The following is a 15,429-nucleotide window of genomic DNA, read 5'->3' as shown; positions in this document are numbered from 1 at the left end:
TAAATTCACAGTAATACACATTTGGTTGATAAATATATATTTATATATTTAGGTCTATGATGGCACTGGCTGCTTATAAAAATAACTTTTTAATAAAAACTTATATTGATGCATAAAACATGAACTTCATAAGAGAAAAAAACAATGATCACTCGTTTTGTTTTGATGACTGGCTGAGATAATGAAATGTGATGAAACTGAGAGGGAAAACACTTGTTATAAGATTTCAGTCAGAGTACATAACAATTAGCTGTGTCTTTTCTGATATAATAAAGTAATAAAGGTTAGGAGTTTTTTTAGTTGATCACAAAGGCTGAGAAAAATGATACAGCAACATGCTGTTCACTTGGCACATGAAGAAATGACATAATTAGACAAGGAAGTCACACCGACCACAGCTGGTATAAACAATATATTTTTACGGCACTCGCAAGCTTTTATGGTAATAGGAATTCATCGTTGTGGTATCCTTTTAGACAAGTGTCTGCGATACATATACTAAAGCAAATTGAAATGTAGATACAGATATACATATATTCCAGTGGCTCTTGCATTATTATTCATGGAAGCACCGATCAGCATCACCATCTTTACATCTTTAAAGCCTTTCCATAAGCCTCTTGTGAAGAAAATTCAGTTCTGTTTTATATATTTATATATATATATATATATATATATCACACTGCTGCATGTATTTCTGTATTATTCCGGTAATGCAGTATGTCTTCAAATTGCAAAAAAAGCCTAATTTAAGTTCCAGATTTCTTCAAAGTCTAATATTTATCTTGATAATTATACGTATTTTTATTCTGACTTTTCTGAATTTTATAGTAAATATATTGCCACATTCATTTTTCATGCATTTTACTGCATTGCTATTGCACAGGTCCAGATTATTCAGATACACAGGGCAGAAAGGACAGAAGAAAGAAAACATTATTAAGAACAAGAAAAACCTCGAGACTCGCCGTTGAAAGCAGGTGAGTGCTGAGGAGAGAGCTTGGCACAGGAAAAGAGAGATGGGAAAAGCGACAGCGGCAGGTTTTTTTTTTTACAGCTGGGGTTTCATCCCTTTCTCTGTATATTTACTGCTTGTGGATATCCTCGCTGCGGATGATCTTGTAAATTATCCAGTAGAAAATGTTAAAAATGAGGAAGACGAGTGGAAAGGCAACCCGCGACACTGTGTCGATGCGTTTGGCACGGCTGATGAAGAGCTTGCGCATTTCCTCCACGGTCTTCTCGGGTGGCATGCTGGAGGCCGGCGCATTGTTGTTGCCCTTGATGGCCATGCCGTCTTTGGCCTGCAGGCACGCAGGACCCATGCCGTAGGCGGCGAAACTGAAGCGCCCGTCACCGGTGTCTTCCTCCTGCAACATAATAAGTGTAAACCATCTGTTACCGAGTGGTAATTAATTACATACTGCCCACATTATTCTTTGCGATCTGTTTGCAACTTAATAATGGATGCTTTAGCACATATTTATTGATTTTACTGTTACACAGTTTATACTATTAGACATAATTTATGTAAATAACCCCAAAGAGAAACAAAGTCACCTAAGTTGTTTTTACATTTTTCAAGTAAGTGCTAATTATTTAGTATTTAATAGGGCTGGGTGGTATGACGTACATTTGGTCTTTGATTCCTTATACTGTATAGATTTGTCATATACTGCCATACCGTAACATAGTTAATTTTAACAGCTGTAGGCTTCAAAAGGCAGCAAATCATATAATATTGTTCAATGCTAAAAGCGCTTTGGAGCGCTGTGCAGATTAGATACAGCTAACAAGTTAGCCAGTTAGCATTAGCATGACAGTGTTAACAGATAAGAAAAGATGGAGGATGAAGAGAGGAAGACCAAATATGCACCAGAAGAACCTGCCAAAGAAATAACCCTAATTGTATAATTATTAAATATTACATTAATAATAAACATCTTATATATTCCACCTGTTTCACGTGTACTGATTCCATCATATATTGTGTCATTTTGTGGGGCCAAGCAAACCTTATAGTACTCAAAACCTTTACTATATACATGGTAAAATGGTTAAAAAAATAAACAAAAACAGATGGAGGATGAAGAGAGGAAGACCAAATATGCACCAGAAGAACCTGAACCAAAGAAATGAGGCGTGATGGCAGTTTAGAACAGACTAAAACACTATATACTGCACGGTTTGTCGAGCCACGGCTGTTGCAAACAACGACATTATGAACACAGTAACAATCCACATATGCAAGGGCACGATTCCTCTATAGACAGTAAGCTTTTAGAGCAATAATTAAAACTCTGGATTCCGGTATTACGTATTATTAATAGTATATTCTACTAGTTGTTAAGTCAGGTAATTTGGGACACTTTTTGGTGGTCCCAAATTACCTTAATTTGTTATGGATCTCTGCTATACTTCTATAAAGAAAGCGAGTTGCTAAGTAAATTATTTTAGAAACTTTGGACCTTCAAACACATCAGGAACCCCTACCTTACTGTGATAGAATGTTCAGGTAAAATTGGACAGCTGGTAAGCTGAAATGGGACAATGTCAATAAAGTAAAAAGGACACCAAACAAATCAGCTTAACTGAATAAGAACTATATTTAATCTTTTTTGTATTTTTAAATGGTCAAATACATTCAACAGTTCATCATTAACTCATAAATCATTACTGTAGCCTAGAAGGAGACTGTAATTCTACCCACTACACCACGATACATTTGATACATACAGCCAAAGTTAATTTAACTCTAAGAACCAATGAACTACATAATTTAAGCCACTAGGTTGATTTATGTTGGCATTGAATGAAGCCAAATATAATGTCTGTAATATGACAGTGGAACACAACAGCACAGTAATTTAAGTTAATAAGTAGCATAAGGCACCTTGTAGCCTAGAAACCTGCTGATTTCACTTTAGAAAAGTGTCCCATTTTAGCTGAATTTTTGTTCCAATTTATTTAATACAGGATAGAGCTGAGCGGTATGACAGTACATTTGGTATACCATCTTTGATTCCTCATACGGTATGGATTTTTCATATACCGCCATACCGTACCACAGTTAATACAACAGCTGTAGGCTTCAATAGGCAGCAAATCATATGTTACTGTTATATGATTATAAAAACAGCAAAGAAATGAGCTGTGTCTGCAGTTTAGAAGTTTTCTTTTTGTTTCGACACAGATTAAAACACTATGTACTGTACGGTTTGTCGGGGCATGGTTGTTGCAAAAAAGCAAACGGTTAAAGCGACGTTACTACCAGGGCGAAAATATTCAGTTTAATTGCTATACCAACGTTATACCAACAACACCGAAGCAAACTGGAAGCGTAAGTATGTGAAGACGTCCACTTTTCTACAATAGACCTGCGATCAGTGTATAACTGTGCACTTCATCAGTGGTGACTGTGAGATTGCAAACTTCATTTTATTTATTAAAAGGAGAGCTAATGCTAATTGTATAATACTTGAATATTACATTAATAATAAACATCTTACATACTGTACCTGTTTCACGCGATTCCATGATATATTGTGTCATTTTGTAGGGCCAAGCAAACATTATAGTACTCTAAACCTTCATTATATACATGGTAAAATGAAAATATTTAACTTATGACAGTAAAATCAGCCACAGACATATAAAAAGTCCCAGTCATGCAAAAAATAAAACATACCGTGATATACCATGAAACCGTCAGAATCTTAAAAAATACAGTGATACAAATTTTTGGTCATACCACCCAGCCCTAATACAGGGGTAATCACTGAAAATCCTTTCCCATTTAAAGTAAAGACTATAAAATATTTTGAATCAAGTATTTAATAAAATGAAACATTGAGTCCTACAAACAGCATGGCTTACATTGCATATCCTAGGACCAGAACAGAACAGAATTTTGTTGGCAGGTCTGAACAAAATGCAGTGAGAACGTGAATAACCAAGGGTGAGCTTTTGTTGGTGGCTTATTCTTTTTATGGCTTGTAACAGACAGTGAAGAAAATAAACACACCAAAAATCACAGCGTGAATGTCTTTTTCGCTTGTTCCAGCCTGAAGCCTTGCTGCAAACACTGGCTGTAAACTGGGAATGTACCTTAGACATGGTACCAGTTTATCGCAGGGCATCACACACTGACTGACTTATGTTCACAATCATTTTTATTAAAATGTAGAGTAGCCAGATTACCTACTGGCATGTTGTTTGCAGGTAGGAAAGAAACTACCTAAGTACTCAGAGAAAAACTGGCAAGCGTCTCACAGAATGTGACCCAAGGTGAGTTTCAAATCAAGTACATCAGGTTTTCAGTGACGCCAAGTGCAACAACCTTGCCTTGTCCTTGAAAGCCACACCATTTGTACGTATTACGGATGCTCCACTTTATTCCTGCTGCCATATGATTAATGTGGTGGCTGGAGACGTGACATGGAGCCATAAAGAGGAGCAAGGCTGCGGCACTGCGTCATTCCCCCCACCACCCGCCCCGGTCCTGCCGGATTCATTAACTCCCCCCGTAATTAAAACGGCGCCATTAACGTACACGACGACGTGCCAAGGCCCTTTCCAGACCGCCGACAACATGACAGAAAGAACGACGTAGGACGAAATGCATCTTTAAGAGTGCATTTTTTGTGAATTTGCAGCTGGCCATTAGAATGCAGCTCACTTCAGCGTTTTAGAAGCATGGGCATCTGGTGCCATATACCTCTCGGGCCCTTCACCCATCATCCATCTTTTCGCTTGTGATTGAGGTGTCTATAGCCTCTACTGAGCTGATGTGATTAATGTTCCATATTAAACAGCTCACTTCCTGACAGCCTTCATCCCATAGATGCTAAATATTTTTGCATGCAATACCTGGTGCAGTCGCTCCTAGAATGGCTTGTTTACTGAAAGCTGCTATTACATAGGAAAATCCCTGATATATATTCATTGATTTCAGCCCCCTCACCCTGTATTCCATTAGAATGTGTTAGATTTGCATTACGCCTCTTCCCTCTGCAATTTTTATGTTATTAGGTGAGTCATTACAAACATTACAGTTATTACAATGCATTTAGTACAAATGAAATGGGTAGGAAATGCATGTATTATGCAAATTAACCTAACACAAATTCAGTATTTTAAATGTAAGAAAAATAAACAAACAAGGTCTTGTGCAGGCAAACGCATTGTACAAATCAATTTCACTTCATCATACCCAGTAAACAGTGAGACACCATTTATTCTGCCCACAACAATGCCTCCTCACAAAGGAAAACTACTCACAAACACAATAAAATACAAGCAAAAATAACAAATAACAAATAAATCAGATTTACTTTTTATAGAATAAGTTATCAGCCCTGTTATTTTGGCCGGCAGATAGGGCACAGAGGCGCAGCAACATGTGATCTGTCAATCTCTCTTGATTAACAATTGTCTGTGCCTTGTGTCTTTGCACTGCCAAGTTTGGCCAGCAGATGGGGCATAGAGGTGCAGTAGAATGTGATCTGTCCATTTCTTCGACAATCACTTGTGCCTCATGACTGTTGATGCACTCCAGGTGGAAGTTCCCCTATATACTGCGGTTTTTCTCTTCTATTCTCACCAGCTCCTTTGTTTGCACACTTGCTTTTCTCTGAAGTCATGATGCTGAAACGCTTGGTCCGGTCCAGTTTTCTGCTAACGTGGTAACTTCAGCATTCTTTAGGTTTCTGGGAACTGCCCCGGGTCTTGTGGCATTTTGGGCCTCGTGATGGAGCAGCACTGGGAGAGCGGATTGCCTCAGTACAGTAGACCCATCCATAAAACCACTTAAAAAGGTTCCATTCAGGTACAGCCGAGCCAGTAAGTTCAGATAGTTCCTTGTCTGTTCTATTTCCAAGGGCTGGGTTGTTGCAGATGGCCAGAGCAGCCTGTCATATTGTGACATCCAGTTCTCACTTCTGCGCTATTCCTGTTCTATCCAGTCTCTCCATTGCAGGTTGCAGATGATTTTGTGTGTTTCATTTGTTACTTTGCTTCTAATTATTTGGCTGCTTATTTATTCATGATTGTCCTCTTTTTGTTAGTGGCTTTTAGTCACATTATTTATCTACCTATTTATTTATCTATCTAAATATTTGCAAATGAGATCTATTTCATGTAGAAAGTCGCATTTCAGTACAGCTACACACCCATATCTTTCCTTTTTATAAGTTGTTGCACCGCCTTTAAAAGCAAGAACTACTTTAACTGGACACACTGCTAGGTCTTCAAGTATTAACAACTCATGTCCCAGACATGCCTTTGACTAAGCTACTACAGACAAGTTGGTTTTGTGTTTTGGATCATTTTCCTGCTACATAAACCAGTAACACATCAGGTTCAGCTTATTGACAGATAAGTCAGTCATCTAGGTCCTGATGCTGCAAAACAGTCTATCACCCATCAGCAGAAAGCATCCAAAAATGCACACCACATCAAAACCTACAGCAGATGAGCCACAACAGACTTGGACTCGTTTCAAATGACTCGGACTCGACTCGTGACTCGCATAAAATGACTTGTGGACAACAAAAGTCAGCAACATTAGTTACGTGTGACAATTATATATATCCGACATCATTCTGATCGTGTCAGTGGTGAAATACCCTACGTAGTGCACTTCACAGTAACAGATAATGTGAATGAAACGCGCCTACAGAATTGGCGCTAATGATTGTAAGAACCGCTTTCTGAACCAATTAGACCTTCTGATTGTAATTGTTAGTAAGAAATGGTGTTATTTGCATGTATTTAGTTTGCAGCGTCACACTGATGAATGTCAATGAAACGCTTGATCGGCTTTCTAACGAGTTCGTGTTTTACTTCACAACCAGGAAAAGTTTAGAGGTTTTAATTATAAGCACATTTACAAAATAATGGATTATATTCCTAATAGGACAACACACGGTTATAAATTTAATAGCATCTGGAACAACATAACCTAAGGTAAGCAGTGGTTATGATTTTTTTGCTGTGTTTGGGATTTTTGCCGCTGTGCCGTAATTTGCAATAAAAACAAAACGTCAGTTTAAGCTTTTAACTGGTACCTAGGAAAGTAAAAGCACTAAGTAAAACGGCAAAATATAGTTGCTAATCTGTTGTTGTTTTTTATCTAAACTTACATATTATTTGTTTATTTCTACACTACAGTTCCAATATATGTTTTGTGTATATTATATTGACTTGTGACTTGACTCGGACTCTAGCCTAAAGACTCGTGACTTGACTCGGACTCAAATTTTGTGACTTGTGAACATCTCTGTCTCTATGCAGGTGCCATCGAACTCTATGCATCAGTAATGAGGAATTCTCTTTGGCGTCCCACCCGCGGACGAGCCAATCATCGTCCGTATAGGCGCATGGCATGCTGGGAGCAGACCTGAGATTAGATGTCCCAAGTTGAAATGTCAACTCTAATGTGCTAGTAATTTTCTAAATTTTAAATAAAAACACAGTAATGTAAAGAAAGGAAAATAAAATAGAACCGAGCAAACTCAGGTGTGGTAAAGCATTGTCTGAGGACAGTGTAATGTGAAATCCTGGCTTAGCTATCTCTCCCTAATTTACATAAACACTCCCTGCTCTTATCTGTCCTCACCGCAGGTACATGTTCAGGTCTCAGAGAGACAAAGAGCACAATGATCTACTCCAGCAGCAACATCATTAATGAGCCAATTAATCACTATCAATAATCTACTCACTAATCCACACCAATTTTTTAGGTAGCATGGCAGCATCTTCACTCAAGAATCATTCAGTTACTGGTTAATGACACAGTAGATGAGCAGAATGTGGAGCAGACAGGGACATCTGAAAGTCTTGTGTACCCCGCCGTGTCCCTCGTGTGACACCAGAGCTAACTGTTCTCTTCTTCTGAGCCTGCTGGCTGTTAAACCAGAATGTGTGCTAATTATACTTTATCACTGATCTGTTTATAAAACGTTACATAACACTGCTTATGTCTTTAACTTCAAACTTTGTCCTATCAAGGACATACAAAGTCACAAACTCATTCAGTTCAGAGTTAAATGGGCCTGGCGCTACCTGAAAACAATGGACATGAAGTGGGAAAACACACTGGACCTGGTGCCTGGTTCACACACTCACACATTACCTAACTTACATATACCAAGGAACAATTTAGAGCAGCTAGTCCACCTGTTACAAGATTTCGGGAGGTGAGGGGACTGAAAAACCCAGTGGAAACAATGACTACAGAGGGAACATGCCAGACTCCTCACAAAAAGTGGCTGGAAAGCAGCAAAACATGCTTGCTGTCATAACCTAGCACTGTTCAGTGGGTACCTTCATTCGGTCCATCTGACCCTGGTGGTGTTTCTGCATAGAATTGATGTCTATTGATGTGAATTAAGTGACTATGGTGTTCCAGAATAGCGGGCTCAAGTACTCCTGAGACAATGTGGTTATATTAATCACAGTAGTGTGACCGTTTATCATGCAATGCTGCCTGAAGGCTCAAAGCTCACACATATTCACACAGTGGTTTCCAACCGTACCCTACATGGACTAAGATGTCTCCATATTCTCCTGAATCTTTTCACAATATTTAAGGTAGATGGTGAAAGAGCTGCTGCATTCTCTTTACTGGCTTCATGTGGCTGCCCACATTCAGGTTAAAACAATGATGCTTGTCTACAAAGGCAAAAATGGACCAGTCCCAAGCTATCTTAGAGAACTCTTAGAGCTATCAAACCCCACTCTGTATTACACAACCTACGAGCCACTAGTCTCACTCGACTTGATCGAATATCTGAGTCTCTCACCATTTTCAAAAGACAATTAACGACCCACCTCTTTCCATTCCATTTCCAAGCACTTAAGCTGATCTAATATGCACCTAATGATCACCCTCTATGGCATCTTATTTAAAAATTATATTCAAATATATGAGGATTCTTCGAAAAATTTCAATTTTCTACATAGTCACCTTCTGATGCATTTTTCCCAGTGTCATACCAACATTTTAATGCCATCAGCAAAAAAAATTTTTTTGGTTGAGCACATAGCCACTGATGCACCGCTGCTTTCACATCATCACATGAAATCTTCTTCCCCTTAAAGCTTCTTTGAGGTGGAAATCAAAAGGCGCTAAATCCGGACTATAAGCTCTCTCTCAGTCTCTTAGACACGACCAATTACTACTCCTAGCACCCTCACCGTTTCCAACCAAAATATAAATGCGTTTCAAAAAAATGAAACTTTTTGAAAATCCCTCGTATATATTCCTTTGTTCTAACAGAGTTTCAGCAGATTTGTATCTTTGTACTGTTGTTTACTTAAACTAGAGTAAGTAATGTTTACTATGGAAGCACTTCTGTAAGTCGCTCTGGATAAGAGCATCTGCTAAATGCCGAAAATGTAAATATAAAATGTGCAATCTTCCTTTGAAACTAATTCACAATTCTCTTTACTTGCAACTACTAAGTCTTTGGTGGATCCTTGTTTTATACCTAATAATGATACCCTTGCTTTTTAAGAGACCTTTTTATGGTTGCCACTGACACATTTGTCCCAGCCTTCATCAGGTCATCCTGTAAGTCTTTTGCAATGACACAGTGATTTTTCGTTGTCCTGTGGGCCTCTGGGCAAAATTTTGGGCTTTCCTACGGCCATGCAGGTTTGCTGCTGTCATCAGTTTGGAATACTCCCAATTGTGCCTCTAGGTATGTTCCAGATACTGAAAATCTGATACCCATTGACATGTTATGCAATAAAATAATCTAATTAGCTATTGTGACAGCTCCTTAGTCTTCACCATGATTGCAACACACATTTAAACACTTCTCAAGATGTCCTTTATATAATACATTACTGCTGGAGTAAATTAAGGTTGGTTTTTGGGTTCCCAATGGTTTAATCATGTTGTGCCCCAACTTTAGTTCATACAGACTAGCAGTAGCTGTTAATATCAGCAATATTATGTGAGGGTTGAATAATTGTGAGATGGCAGTATAAACAAAATATAATGCAACTTTAAAATACTCGATAATTTGTTCTTTGTTCATCTGCTGTATTAATCAAACAATAAAGACTGAATTTAAAGCAATATCTGGCTCTGCAGAAAGGTTTCAAGTTATAAATCCTTATTTTTTGGGGTGATTGAATATTTCCCAGTGGAAACAATGACTACAGAAGGAACATGCCAGACTCCTCACAGAAAGTGGCTGGAAAGCAGCAAAACATGCTTGCTGTCATAACCTTGCACTGTTCAGTGGGTACCTTCATTTGGTCCATCTGCGCTTGAGCACAGAGACCCTGGTGGTGTTTCTGCATTGAATTGATGTCTGGGTTGGCAGAAGCAGACTGTGTGTCACTGTTTGTTAGGGCGGCACAGTGGGTAAGTAGGTAGCACTGTCGCCTCACAGCAAGAAGGTCCTGGGTTCTATCCCCATGTTCTCCCCGTGTCTGCGTGGGTTTTCATCCAGTAGCTCCGGTTTCCTCATCGCACAGTCCAAAGACATGCAAGTGAGGTGAATTGGAGATACTAAATTGTCCATGACTGTGTTCGATATTAAACTTGTGAACTGATGAAACTTGTGTAATGAGTAACTACCGTTCCTGTCATGAATGTAACCAAAGTGTAAAACATGACGTTAAAATCCTAATAAACAAACAAACACTGTATGTTAAGTGTTTAATGATGATTAATCTTGCATGCTACCAGAAACATTACCTAACAAACTAAAGCAAAAGATCAGTTGTAAATCCAGTTTTCATAAAATCCTTTAATGGTTTGGGCGATCCTCTCTCTCCCCAGCATGAGTGTCCAGCAGGGGGAATACTGCTTCTACTCTCTGGCTCTGTGAGGCAGCATGAGGCTGAGGGGATTTAATGAACTCTCAAATCAATGCAGTGGAATTGCTGTACTGTGAAATGTAACAGCACTGCACTGCAGCGTCAGTTCTGAATGATGACCTCCTGCAAGGCACAATGAAAATTCAGGGTCCAGCTGTGGATCACCAATGACCGTGAGCTTCATTAGGAGAGGTGGTAATATTGTAGTAGTCCTGCTGTTACTTATCTGCCCGCTAACCATTAATCATGCCCCGGTTTTCTCACTGAATAAACTATACACAGCGGTTTTGTTCTTGTAGATGGAACAGTGCTTGAAAAATATTTAACCACCACACTATATTTTATTATCTGATTAAAATATACTAAAGCATGTTTTATCTTGTTGATTCATGAAGTTTTTGTTAAATAAAATGAAAAAAATATTTTTACATTTTAAATGTAGAAAAACAAAACAAAAATGTCCCTGATCATTAAAAAGCATTCACACCCTGTTGATGACTTTAGACCTACCCTCAATCTCATTCAACATACTTTATTGGCAGTCAATGCTTTGTGGATCAATTTGTAATTACTGTACTTTACGACTACAAACAACCCATCTTTTTGTGAGGTTGATTGGTATGATAGGAGTTTCCAGTGTCAAGTCTCCAGTTTATTTGTCATTTGTACAAATGTGTGTTGGGAGGTTTGGGAACTTTTTGGGGATTTTTGAGTCCAGAGATTATTACTAAATGTAAACAATGACTATGATTTAAACACCTATTTGTGCAATGATTCTAGTCTGCGTGGGTTTCCTCCGGGAGCTCCGGTTTCCTCCCACAAGTCCAAAGACATGCAAGTGAGGTGAACTGAGATACAAAATTGTCCATGACTGTGTTTGACATTAAGCTTGAACTGATGAATCTTACTGATGTAACCAGTAACTACCTATCCTGTGATTAGTGTAACCAAAGTGTGTAAAACATGACATTAAAATCCTAATAAATAAATAAAAGATTTTTTTTTTAAATACTAAAGAAGAATAATTAGCCATCTCAGGAGCACTGAACATACCTTTAGTTCCTAAAAAATTATCATAAGATGAGGATGAGGGTGATGTTTATGGACCAGCTATATCTCAACGGGCTAAATAAGATAGTTGCAAGGAATGTACCAAACCAAACTTGCAAGACTTCTCAATGCAGTGACAGAAAATCAGTGAATGAGGGTGGATGACTTGTGGGCGTATGTGTATACTGAGATGTGTAAGTGTATTTGAATTTTAAGTAAAAAAAAATATGCTGGCATCAAGGCGATCTTCTTTCCTATAAAGTCCATTTTTATTTCAACAAGACAGTGCCAGACCTCATTCTGCATGGTCAGCTTGGGTGTTTAAGCTGTATGCATTGTGTAAATCCAACAAGCAACATTGACCAGGTAATACTATCCCTACTGTAAAATATGATGGTGGTAGCAGTATGTTATATTGCTGCTCACGCAGTCTTAGCGGACCTCTTCTTCACGCCCGTGCACAGACGCCTCGGTCCGCTAACCAGGGTCCTTACACAGCGTTTGAAGACCCCACCCACTTGGTCCGGTCATTTCTCCGGTGTTCAGAATCTTGTTGGTGTTTTAGGGGAATATCCCGCTGCGCCACCTGGGCGCCTGATATTGATTTTAACAAACTTAAATCTCGCAATTAATAAATAAAACCAAGTTTTTCTTTGCCAAAAAGCTAAAACTTGGAGGGTAGTTCAGGCACAATGAACCAAATCTAACTACCAAAGCATTTCTAAAACTACTCCATTATGTCATGCAAAATTGAGTTATCCAAAAATATTGCACGCCTTGGTGACACAGCCAAACAAGAGGGAATAAATTGTGAATACAGTTTTCTTCCTTTATTGGTCTTTACTGTAAATGTAATTGTCTGGTTAAAAAATTAAAGCCCCCGGCCAAATCAATACAAATCCCATGTAATGAAAATCACTCACATTATGATTTATTTAAAATCTTAGTTGTATCACAGATGTCAGATTGAATATGTGTGATGGCACAGTTGTGTGTAGAATCTTATATAAAGCATAAAAAGCTCAAAGTGCTTTTATATGTAGTGAAAGATGTACACAAGCATTTGGGGAGATTTAATTACAAAATCAATTTAAAGGCTCTTGGTATTTAGCGTGACTGATACTCTACTCACAGTCATTGTGGAGATAGATTAGTTAAATTGGATTAGCTAGATTACTGCAGTTGAATTTAAATGGAAATGAATGGATTACTGCATTTAAAATAGTCATTTTCTTTGCCCATATGGTATACACTTATATCACTGTGCCTACTGTTATGTGACTTCAGTAGTATATACAGTGTATCACAAAAGTGAGTACACCCCTCACATTTCTGCAAATATTTCATTATATCTTTTCATGGGACAACACTATAGACATGAAACTTGGATATAACTTAGAGTAGTCAGTGTACAGCTTGTATAGCAGTGTAGATTTACTGTCTTCTGAAAATAACTCAACACACAGCCATTAATGTCTAAATAGCTGGCAACATAAGTGAGTACACCCCACAGTGAACATGTCCAAATTGTGCCCAAATGTGTCGTTGCCCCTCCCTGGTGTCATGTGTCAAGGTCCCAGGTGTAAATGGGGAGCAGGGCTGTTAAATTTGGTGTTTTGGGTACAATTCTCTCATACTGGCCACTGGATATTCAACATGGCACCTCATGGCAAAGAACACTCTGAGGATGTGAGAAATAGAATTGTTGCTCTCCACAAAGATGGCCTGGGCTATAAGAAGATTGCTAACACCCTGAAACTGAGCTACAGCATGGTGGCCAAGGTCATACAGCGGTTTTCCAGGACAGGTTCCACTCGGAACAGGCTTCGCCAGGGTCGACCAAAGAAGTTGAGTCCACGTGTTCGGCGTCATATCCAGAGGTTGGCTTTAAAAAATAGACACATGAGTGCTGCCAGCATTGCTGCAGAGGTTGAAGACGTGGGAGGTCAGCCTGTCAGTGCTCAGACCATACGCCGCACACTGCATCAACTCGGTCTGCATGGTCGTCACCGCAGAAGGAAGCTGACGCACAAGAAAGCCCGCAAACAGTTTGCTGAAGACAAGCAGTCCAAGAACATGGATTACTGGAATGCCCTGTGGTCTGACGAGACCAAGATAAACTTGTTTGGCTCAGATGGTGTCCAGCATGTGTGGCGGCGCCCTGGTGAGAAGTACCAAGACAACTGTATCTTGCCTACAGTCAAGCATGGTGGTGGTAGCATCATGGTCTTGGGCTGCATGAGTGTTGCTGGCACTGGGGAGCTGCAGTTCATTGAGGGAAACATGAATTCCAACATGTACTGTGACGTTCTGAAACAGAGCATGATCCCCTCCCTTCGAAAACTGGGCCTCATGGCAGTTTTCCAACAGGATAACGACCCCAAACACAACCTCCAAGATGACAACTGCCTTGCTGAGGAAGCTGAAGGTAAAGGTGATGGACTAAACCCAATTGAGCACCTGTGGCGCATCCTCAAGTGGAAGGTGGAGGAGTTCAAGGTGTCTAACATCCACCAGCTCCGTGATGTCATCATGGAGGAGTGGAAGAGGATTCCAGTAGCAACCTGTGCAGCTCTGGTGAATTCCATGCCCAGGAGGGTTAAGGCAGTGCTGGATAATAATGGTGGTCACACAAAATATTGACACTTTGGGCACAATTTGGACATGTTCACTGTGGGGTGTACTCACTTATGTTGCCAGCTATTTAGACATTAATGGCTGTGTGTTGAGTTATTTTCAGAAGACAGTAAATCTACACTGCTATACAAGTTGTACACTGACTACTCTAACTTATATCCAAGTTTTATTTCTATAGTGTTGTCCCATGAAAAGATATAATAAAATATTTGCAGAAATGTGAGGGGTGTACTCACTTTTGTGATACACTGTACCTGCCTGGTATTTTATAATCACTGAAAGATAATGTTTCAAGCTAACTACCCATATATTTGATAAGTTTCCACACTTTTATGTTTTCGTTGGAAACGGAGAGGACGGGAGGAGTAGTAATTAGTCGTGTCTGAGAGACTGAGAAAGAGCTTATAGTCCGGATTTACCGCTCAAAGAAGCTTTAAGGGGAAGAAGATTTTCATGTGATGATGATGTAAAAGCAGCACTGCATCAGTGGCTACGCTCTCAACCAAAAACATTTTTTTGCTGATGGCATTAAAAACGTTGGTATGATGCTGGGAAAAATGCATCAAAAGGTGACTATGTAAAAAAGTGATGTAATTTGTTTTTGAAATTCTTAATAAATAGAGTTAAAAAGTGTGAAAGCTTTTTAAAGAATCCTCGTCAAATTTAAAATGTAAACAATTGTATATTTTTTGTCTTATTTTTTTTATTTGTATATTCAATTAATACCACATTGTTTCTCATTATTTGTTACACCTGGCTGCATTGCAAATGAAAGCTTTTCTTTAATGTATTGCCAGTATAAATAAAGGTTAAGTTGAATTAAGTGTATGGATGTACAACTCCAATCAGAAAAAGTTGGGACAGTATGAAAAATGCACATAAAATAAAATTGCAGTGTTCCTTACA

The 15,429-nt window shown here is 38.9% G+C and overlaps 1 protein-coding gene across 1 annotated transcript in view; it reads right to left on the bottom strand.

Moving 5' to 3' along the window:
• Window positions 1–399: 399 nt before the first annotated feature.
• glra1 (glycine receptor, alpha 1) overlaps window positions 400–15,429 on the bottom strand; it is a 118,348-nt gene continuing 103,318 nt past the window's right edge. Inside the window, exon 9 of the mRNA XM_063000607.1 lies at window positions 400–1,370. Within this exon, the coding sequence (XP_062856677.1) occupies window positions 1,086–1,370 (285 nt within the window). The 3' untranslated portion in view covers window positions 400–1,085. The remainder of the gene's footprint in view (window positions 1,371–15,429) is intronic.

The sequence above is a fragment of the Trichomycterus rosablanca genome, chromosome 8 (assembly GCF_030014385.1).
Source record: "Trichomycterus rosablanca isolate fTriRos1 chromosome 8, fTriRos1.hap1, whole genome shotgun sequence".
NCBI lineage: Eukaryota > Metazoa > Chordata > Actinopteri > Siluriformes > Trichomycteridae > Trichomycterus > Trichomycterus rosablanca.
This window is presented reverse-complemented; position numbering and strand designations above follow the sequence as displayed.